This window comes from Argopecten irradians, chromosome 14 (assembly GCF_041381155.1).
Source record: "Argopecten irradians isolate NY chromosome 14, Ai_NY, whole genome shotgun sequence".
NCBI classification, from domain to species: Eukaryota; Metazoa; Mollusca; class Bivalvia; order Pectinida; family Pectinidae; genus Argopecten; species Argopecten irradians.
Window position 1 is genome coordinate 13756146 of NC_091147.1, and position 10705 is coordinate 13766850.

The 10705-nt window shown below is 33.6% G+C and overlaps 1 protein-coding gene across 2 annotated transcripts; it reads left to right on the forward strand.

The window, feature by feature from the left end:
* The first annotated feature begins 5 nt into the window (after nucleotides 1–5).
* LOC138307963 (golgin-45-like) lies at nucleotides 6–10225 on the forward strand. 2 transcript variants are annotated; one of them, XM_069248913.1, is made up of 7 exons: nucleotides 6–122; nucleotides 3210–3741; nucleotides 4189–4265; nucleotides 4673–4795; nucleotides 5413–5541; nucleotides 5804–6020; nucleotides 6468–10225. In XM_069248913.1, the coding sequence occupies exons 2-7, from the start codon at nucleotides 3226–3228 to the stop codon at nucleotides 6624–6626; spliced, it is 1221 nt and encodes a 406-aa protein (XP_069105014.1). In that variant the 5' UTR covers nucleotides 6–122; nucleotides 3210–3225; the 3' UTR covers nucleotides 6627–10225. The 2 variants fall into 2 exon arrangements, with proteins under 2 accessions (XP_069105014.1, XP_069105015.1); XM_069248914.1 differs by lacking the exon at nucleotides 6–122 and adding an exon at nucleotides 1639–1791.
* Nucleotides 10226–10705: the final 480 nt, after the last annotated feature.

Consider the following 10705-nt stretch of genomic DNA (forward strand, 5'->3'; position numbering starts at 1 on the left):
TTCCTTTCTAGATCAAGGGAGGTAATAAATCAACAGGAAGTGAGTCCATAATTTCCAACTTCGGCGAATGATGAAAATTGTGAATTTACCGGGATAACTTGCGCTCTGATCCGTATTTTAATGTAAGTTTCCAATAATATCATCATTTATAATGATCAGCAGATAGGGACAAAACAGCCCCACTTTTTTTAACATGATGTCCGTTTTTGAGGTCTCTTATTAGAGTCGATCTGTCATTCATCTATTTGTCTGTCGCACCTCAGCTAGCATATCACTCATCATTGTCTGTAGAAACAGAGGGAAATAGGTATGGTCATCACTTTAGTATGACATTAGGTTCTAAAATATGACTTTTTTTTTTTATCTTAACATGAAGTTCATAAGTACAATTTAACTGTTTGATAATTGTTACTTGAACCCTGCCTAATACTCTTGAGCTGTTCAGAAAACAAGACCTCCAAATAAAACATTTTTTATCACCATTTGTCTTAGTGCAGCGAACCGTGACGACCTTATGATATGTGAATGATGTCAATCACCCTACGGCAATTGTCATTTCTGACCATCAAGTGTACATGTGGATAGAGATACTTACTTAATGTACAATATATGTTATTTATTTAAGCATTGATGTCAATATTTTTTAACTTCATCGGGGTATGACAGAAATTTGGTTTGCAAACTGTGTGAATCCACGTAGTTACATCAATGCTAACAATGAATTTTTCAGACTACTTGATATCACAAGATATGTTTAAACGTACAATTCCATTGATTTTCCAAAGGATTATTATTTCTAAATCAATACGCAACGTCAACGTCTCTATTGTGACTTCATGATAATGTCTGCTTTTCGCGCCAATCTCAAACCTTTTCTTCATAGTATATGAAGAAAAAGAATCTACCAATAGGAAAGTCAGATTTAGTATGTAAACAAATCAAAATTAATAATATAGATTTTTTATCAGAATAACTTAATATGTACTGTATAGAAACACCTAGGTTTTTTTTTGTTTAACTTTCGCAAGCGCACAGGCATACTCGTTACATCATACTTCCATGGTTAAATACATCTGCTAGTTGCCGAAGGTAAATCGAGTAAATGAAAAGAGTTACTCTTGGCCACATAAGTATCTATTTAGTATGAAAATCATTCGCAAATGTAAATTTACCCGTGTTAACTAATACTTAATTTTGCTGTAGTTCAAACACCCAGATAATGTAAAATCATCGAAAACACAGAAGATGAACCGACAACACATGTAGTCTGACCTTTACCTTATCAGATTTAACCAATCACAAAGCAAAGTTGCCAGCAAAATTTTACATACATTGTATGTGGTAGCATTGAAGTGCCGTCCGTTATGTACTTTTTTGGCATGTGCGGAAATGCCAACACCAAAGTTTCTAATAAATACAAATTCAGAAATTGATTTGTACTTATTATACTGGATTATGGATAAGATATGTTTTCAGTTCTTAGATATAGGTAGGTCTCACCAACAACGATACAAAATAAGTTTGCAATCTTAGAATTTAAGTAACTTATATTCGCTAATCCCAGAAATGATGTTCTCACTAAAAACATGTCTGTATATAAATAATTTCATTTGAAATTTTAACATTTTAAGTATATCCGATAATCCTATTTGACGTCTTGGATTTTTGTGTGAACAGAATCGAAAGTATGACGCATATGGGATTCTGTACATGTTTTTCACTGACACAATACCACAAAAACTGGTGACGTCACGTACACATAAGAGAGTTGACCCTGATATACAACCTGAGGTAAACAACAATAACTAATTTAGATAAAATATAGCAGGGAAATCCACTTAAGTCATACACTAATGTTTTTTCTTCCAGGTTTTGTTCTTATTTCGGAATATTACGTGCTAATATCTTAGCTTAATACCTCAAAAACTGGGGACTGGCTGGTACAGTAGTATGCTGTTTAGCTGAAAAAGTTAATTCAAATTTTGCTGTAATTATATAACTTATGGGAAATTTCAAAAATTTCCAAATTTCGCAATAAAAATTAATTTTTTTCTTATTGTAAATCAACATGTACATACAGGTCATGATCATGCAGCGACCATTTCTTGCTATCGCCAAGTACCAATTCTCGGCATTGCATGCCATGTGTATTTGTATGATTACACACAAATTTTCAAGCAATATTTTGTAGGAACCTGCATGGTAGCGTCTTCTATCAGAAGATGACTTTATTCATGAAAATTTGGGTGTAACCATATATACACATATACATGTACATATATAATATGTACACATGCGATGGCGAGAATGGGTACTTGGTGAGAATTGGTCACCTGTCAGTAGATCGAGTAATAGAAAATTAAAAATCATGACACTGACTTAACTTTTGCAGTTTGAGATATTCTTTATAACCTTGAGGTATCAATTTTTGTGCACCCTAACTGTCAGGCTGTGAAAAAGAAATAAAAGAAGCTCAAACTTATCATTATCCATATAATATTATTTACTCAATACTGATGACCAAAACTAGGGCATATTTACCACATCTCCTATATACATGACAGTTGGAATTACTTCATTGTCCCATGTATTCATTATTTGTGCCTCAACACTTGTAAGGCATACAGTGTTCAATCTACGATTATTTTTCGTGGGCCCTTTTCAATAGTTTTTGTGAAAACAATGGGTTCCACAGTGTAATAGATACCCATTCCCAGAAATTTCATGGGTCCTTTTAAAATTCTGTAAGTCCAGGACTCACGATGCGCACGTAGATTTATCACTGGGCATATATTGACAGATAAGTCCTGCGGTCAATCTGTTGTTGCAGGTTAATTGGAATTCATTGTACAAAATCGAAGAAAATACTTGTTTAAGCGTTTTGCGGACTTTACCCTGGTGTGGATAATATACGGGAAATTTATTATGGTACAAAACTTGTGTCCAAATATAAAAGTGTTTTTGGTAGATTAAAACTGGCTAGCAGACTTTCTTTTATCGTCATTTTTCAATGATAAGGAATAAAAAGCCGTTCTGCTATCTAATTATATCTGGATTAATGATATCATTGCTTTCTGTGAACATAACATCAACCAGAAATCAATGTGTACAGTTAATGATGTGTGTGAAAATGGATCACCTTGGAAAAGCATTGTTAATGAACTGAAACTAACTGATGTTTATACAGGTCTGCTTCTTTATTCTTGTAGAAACTAGAAAGCAGACATGGACTCTGCTGTACCAATGAACCCACCGTCAAAACGGGTGACCAGAACACAATCTATGACAAGTTTGAATGGCAAAGGAACAATACTGCTGAGAGAAGCAAAGCCAAAATACAGCTTCCTAACCCAAAAACCCACAGCAGTTGTAGTCTCAACTCCTAGTATGCCAAGCATAACAGATCTGGGAAACACCGCCAGTCCACCTAAGCCTATCAGTAAGGTAGAGCCGCTTCCGGGAAAAGCCAATCCACTTTCTGGAAAGGTCATTCCACTTCCTGGAAAGGTCAATCCACTTTCGGGAAATAGTGCCACCAATATCCAACAGACAAGTTCAAGTCCGAATCTCAATTCCACAGAGCTGAAAAAGTTTCCTTCTCTGGAGTGTCTGCCATTTCCTGATTTATTGGGGAATCAACTAAGCTCCCTCCAAAGTCAAAATACAGAACTAAAAGATGAGAATGAAAGACTGAAGAAAGAAATGGAAAACATGAAAAGACAGCTTGACGTTCAGTTTCAAGTATGTGTGATCAATAAGTTTTCAAATCAAGTGCAAAACAAAAATTATGTGTGTGAGTAATACAGTAGACGTTTGCGACCACCTCTATATAATGACCATCTGGTTAATAAGATTACTTTTCTAGGGTCTCGCAAGACCAATTCCAACACAATTCAAACTGTATATATACTAGTATATAAACACCACCTTGATATAAAGACCATTTTCCTCTGTCGCTTGAGTGGTTTTTATAGACAGGTTTGGCTGTACTGATATATAGCTTGTTCAAAATACAATTAAGCTTTACAAAGGTAAGTTAAGTGTTAAATCTAACGGTGTATAATGTCTGTGTTATTTGCTTTTTCAATGTTAGAATTGGTCATATGAAATACATTTAATTAATACTTAAGTTAGACATTATGATTACTATTTTAAAATGCTGTAAGACTTTTTTTGTTGATTTTTCAGGTAAATACTGAGCTGAAGAAACTACTGGTAGCCTCAGTCGGGGATGACTTACAGTTTAGAGTAGAGAACCTTGCCAGGTATGACAGCAGTATTATTTTTTCTATAATGCAGTCATCTGCTTTTGGTACCTGGTACTTGATACAAGTACCTATTGTTGTATTATTTGCAGAAGATCTTGCTTTATTAGAAAATGATATACAAATGTCACACCAATCAATATCTGCTCTTAAGAGAAACTAATTTTATGAATAAGACCTAAATTGTATTAACCTAACCTAAGAATCCTGTGTGTGCTAATCACTACAGAGCATCACGACAGCCCTGCTTCAGCAGGATTAAACAAATCTGCACTTTCTCTTCCGTTATTGTTTGCTTGTATTTGGCCCTGATTTCTACAATAATGGCTTAGAAATATGACTTAGAAATCCCGATTCAAAAGGCTCTAACAAATAATACCTATATTAATTTGTGATATATGGTGCAGAGACAGAGCCCAGCTTTCAACAGAGATAGGTACGTTTGCTAAAAGACGAACAGAAGACTATGAACATATAGACAAAGTTTCCATCCAAGCTGACATGTGGAGGAGCAAGTTCCTTGCAAGCAGGTAATTAACATATATTTACTTATATAAATGCAGGGGTTTCATTATCTTTCAGGGGAGGCGTTGCAATTGCAAATTCAGGGGGTAGTTTTCTGTACTATCTGTATGCTATCTAATGTAATCGAGACCAAATCTGATTGGTTTAACAGGCAAAAAGTACTGGTTACCGCCTGATATTGAAACCCCTGTAGATGTTTATTTAGATATACTAACATATCACTGAACTAATGATTTGAGATTTATCGGATGTAGACTCTGAGCGAAACATACTTTAAGCTCGGACCTTCACACATGCCTTGAATCTGAATAATGATTACCCTGACCTTGCTCTCACTTGATTTATTCATAGACTTATAACCTCTGCCTTTTAGTTGTTCACTGAATGTTAATGGTGATCACGCTACATTTGCTCTGACTTGATTGGTTCACAGAATTGTAACCTTTGACATTTGACCATTAACCTTGATTGGATTTGCATACTTTGATCATTTTAACCTATAACCTTTATTGGTTTGCTCACTGACTTAAGTTTTGTTCACATATTCACAGTGATAATAAGATTTTAATTTGAACTCTGAGTCTGAATATCAGTTGTTTAACTTATGACCTTTTGTTGCCAGGGTGATGATTGATGAGTTAGCTTCGTCTAAAGCCTACTTGTCTATGCTGAGTCAGGAATCACAAAGTGCTCTCCAACAGATGCTGAATGAACGTCATGAAATACGCTCAAACCTCCTGGAAACGTACAAGTATGTAGTTATCAAATCGCCTAAGAAAGTTAAGAGCACTTGTTTTATGATTCAATTAGCAATAAAGAGATAAATATCGTTTAACAGTCTTTACTAATGATTCTTAATCTATTCCACTTGACTTGTGTCTCACTCAATGAGTACATGATAGAGAATTATAAGAAAACTTGTTTATATATAGACATAACATACATTGGTTTCATTACAGATCCAATTATGTATTGTTCACTGAAAATATATATGTAATGTTATCGTTTATCAGGACTCTACAGCAGGTCCGGTCAGCATTTGACCCCTTGAACTCCCAGAAGTCAATGTGTGTGGCATCAAACAACAGTTTAGATCTGGCTCGGACAAACCAGCGATTGACAGAGGCCATTCGGTATCGACTTCTCCCCAGCCATGTGACCCTGGACACCGTTGTTAACATGGACCATTGGACAGATAGTCTGACACTGGCAGAGTCACGTGCAAACGAAGTATGTATTACACTGAAATGTTGTTTAGATTTGTTTATTGATTCTCAGGATTGAAGGGGACTGTAGTTCATATTTTAGTGTCCCCTCCTTCATTATCTTGTCCTGGCTCTTCTATATTCCTATGTCAGTCCTTCTTTTCTGATATTATTACATACTATAAACATACAGATTTTAGCAGTAATCTTACATTTGCTAATATTACGTCGTTATACTAATGGTATTTGTATTTTCTGTGTATGTTTTAGATAGCTTTTATGTGTGCATTCATTGTTGTGTAAACCTATTCAAGATTACTTTAGGCCATTAAAGGTATAATTACAGTATTTTGCGTAATTTTCTACTTACTTTTCAGCAATCTAACAAAACTATGTAGATGATTGCTGATAATTAATACTGAAATAACTATATCCTTACTTAGATATTTACTTTAAATCATTATTATTTCAGTTATTGTCCAAGAAATTTGACCCAGAAGATGGTCAGGTTGCAATCACACTCCGTGATCCATCCATCAACGTTATCGACAGATTCCACCCTTTTACTCGCTTTGATAACCTGACTCTGAATTGTTGTGTTAAGTGTCAGGGAGAGATGTTCGCTGTTTAAGGCTCGGCCTTTAGGAGGAGAGTTGTGAGGATTGTGTTACAGGTCCTATGTGATATGCACCAGTGATATTTGAATGTTGAGCATTCAATGTCAACAGTAGCTCTTAGTCGGGACTTCATAGCAATACTCATCCTTAATACTCCATGGGTTACTATCACTCTCCTTATATCCAACCCTTGACTATGCCACAGCCAAATTGAAGGCATTTCAGGAGATAAAAATGACCACAGAGACTTGCTTTGAAGATAAGAGATCAGAGAGTGAAGCCCAACATTCTATTCTTCTGATTACATCAATGGACCAAACTACTGGTCTACTGCACACAGAGCGTTCAGGTTTGCTGTGACAGAGTCAGGGTAGATATTAGGAAAGTGATAGTAACCCCTGAAGATCATGGATGGACAGAGGCAAACAACAAAGCAAGTTAAATTTACATTTGACATTTTAATGTTCATACATATCAACTTTTTCATAGCAAATTTTTATTAGAAAATTCAGTTTGGCTACGAAAAACCTTTGATATGTATTCTTTTAATAGATTTTATTTAATGCAGATTTTAGGATCATCATTGTGATATTAGAAAAATCCAAACAATTATGACCAGAGCTCAACTCGATTTGTACTTTTCTGGGAAGAGAAGTCTTCTTGGAAGATCTTCCACTTCATGGATGGAAGATCTTGCAGAAGAACTATAATTCAAGTGCCTGGAAGTTATATTTTAGAAGTAGAATGCAAATCAGTAAGGCTCGTTTCTGAAAGAGTTGCCTCCCCTTGCATGTTGTGCATTTGGACCAAACACCCAGTGCAAACACCATACATGTTAACGATATGTTGCTAATAAAGTTAATTAAGACGGGCACTTATGACAGGAATACATTTTAATGAATTATAGATATTACATTGTAATGGGATTATTAGAAATCTTCTTTGAGAGTTTGAACAATGAACAAACATCAATTTCTGATCAACAGTTTTGCATGTAAAAAAATTTTGAACACTCTCATTTAATGACTTCAATTTATATTTGCATGAATGATGATTTGTGATATTTATTGAAATTTAATGATATCAAGGGTAATGTATTCAAATCTTTCTGAAACAATACATGCATCAATTAACTACTTTGTTACAAGAAATGGACAAAACATGGACGTTGTATAGTTGAAAGTTTGGACTGCTCTGTGCAGTGTATGTATATATATGTAATCATCTTCATTTCGTGTATCTAAATACATTCCACATATAAATTCGTAAACTATAGGGCAAGGGTTACTTTCATTAGAATCAAGGGCCTCACTAAGGGGAGATAATTCATAATTAGTTCTAAGAATTGTCCGGATTACATGCCTGCTATTTTCTTTATATTGTTTTGCAGAAGTTGTGAAAGATTATATCTTATAATACTTATCATTGCCCTTAGTAAATAGCTTTTGGTGTTGGGATGACGTGGGACTATTTTACAAGAAGTTTCAAATATAATATCTTAATATGTATGAAATAAGGTAATAGGAGGACACACATATTTGACAAATTGGGATTGGTAGAGAAAAGTCATGTGATACATAAATATAGGCAAATATGTTTCAGACTTATGTGATGTCACAATTAATCATTTAACAAAAACATGCTTTTTAACAGTCTTTGGGTAGTATGACATCAAACATGTGCATATTGCATTTGCTTTTTGTACTCTGATCTTTATGACAATTACTGCATTTTTTATTGTCTATGATTACTGTTATGTTCCGTGACCTTGACCTCAAGCGTCAATTTGTATACAGAAGAGAAAGTTTGAATTTTTCTATACGTTTTGTTCATATGAAGTTTTTTTTTAACATTAATGAAAATTGTAGTAAACCTGGATGATCAATAGATGATGCACTTCACTTCATGCCTTGGCTCCTTGTCTTTGAAACTTTTAAAGGTATACGTAAAGTTGATGTCATTGAGCTTTCAATTTTCAAGCTATAGGGAAGGTGTTTTTTGTTCACAAAGCAAATCTACTTATAGTAGACCCTACCATATATGTTTATCTTAATTATTTTATAACTTAATTTATAAACTTAATTTTATAACACACTATTGTAAACTTAACCATCAATGAATGGTATTCAAACCATTTGTGATAAAATTTGACTATTGGTTGGTATGTCATTTTGGCTGAATATATACCAGATAAATTGACTTCATTAATAAAACCAGAGGTCATCAAAAGCCAATGTGAATGACTTATAATTATTACATGTATATAAAAGAAGTAACAGTTAACACGAAATCAGGATATTATGTATAGTAAATGACTTTCTTGTGCCATTATTTATTTCACAAATAACTTACATATATATCTAGCTTTTGGTAAGGACAACTTAAAAAATTTTTCCTTGCATGCGAGATAAATCTTCTAAACAAATTGTTGTGATAAAACTTTGTTGTTGTTGTTACATAGATGCATTTATTTTTATAATAGTAAACAGATAATTTTAAATAAATTTGTACTTAGGCGCCATTGTGATTTTAATTTGTTCACCCCTGAAGACATATTTAGGCTGTTCTAAATCAAAGACTAGACCAGTCCATTATGAAATTTCAGGGGTGAATTGTTTAAATAAACATGAACAGCTGCTGTAAACATGCTTTATTTTGTTCATTACAATTTGATATTAATACCCCTGTGGTATACTTGATCGCTCATCAATTATTTGTACAAGAGGTAGTTCCAATTATTGTGCTAAAAAAAACCAAAAAAAAAACCCCAATACCAATGAAATCTCAAATGAATATGGGATACAATTTATGCTTTTTTTTCAGCTAAAATCTAACCTCATGAATAATTTCATGTTTACAGTATGGGATAACTAAATAGAAATGAGCGAGAAGGGGAGATTCTACAAACATACATATTTTCGTGGTACTCATATACTGCATTTGCAATGCTGCACAAAAACAAGACTGTGCCAATTGTATTTTCTGTATATCATATAGCTACCACGATGTTTGCACAAATACATCATTAGATTAGCCACTTTCAAGATTGCCTAAAATATGATTGCACCAAAATTAGTAGGTTTAAGTTCTAGATCTGGTAAGAGTCGGCAAACTTCTTGATGGAGAAGACTAATATGATATAGTTTTAGAGATGAAAGGAGTGCAATAATAAATGTGTATTCTATCTTTTGGATGGTATCAGATATTAGTAATATCACTGTAAAAAACGTTTCAGAGATTTCACTCGGAAGCATATAACTCTATGATATACTAAGATGGAATAAATGTTTATATGGAGAGAAAAGATGAGGGAGAAAAGTTGGATAGACAGAGAGAGAGAGAGAGAGAGTGAGAGAATTTATCTGTATACCTACCTAGCTGCAGTTACAATATTTTAAAAAAATTCTCAGAAAAGCTGCAGTTACAATATTTAAAAAAAAGTTCACAGAAAAGCATTACAGAAGTGAAAGAAATATTCTTAAGTAAAGAAGCATTCCTTAAACTTCTGTAATGTTTTTTCTAATTTTTCAGTTGAGAAATGTCAATGAAACTGGGCCCAGGAGATAGTCTGTACCACAGTATCAGATAAAATAAACATGATAAATGTAATGGATTCATTTGTTCTTCTTTTACTTGGCTAACCTAATGTTGTGATGTCGTGTTTCTATTTAACATTAGTTAATATGACGTATATTGGCTTTGGTATTTAATTAAAGATGCTCCACTGTTGACAGATCATAAACGATATTGGTTAATTTAACAATAATTGACGTTTTATCATGTATATATACACATGAATGTATAATTAACACAAAAAAATAATATGAAATAATTTATTTTGCTTTTGGTGCATGCGCAATTAACACTTCATTCCATATAGGACATAGTGCCACAGTTTTTTTTCAGGATGTAATTCATTATTTTCTATATTTTCATCTTGAAATAAGGTTAGAAGCTCAAACTTTACGATGGTGGTAATGGTGTAAAGTAAGGAAGTTAGTAACTTTTGTAACTGTTGAAAAATACTAATTCGTCTGCCCCTGTTTTTGATAGCAAAAAAATGCCATTTGTCAGTGGTGGAGCATCTTTACCA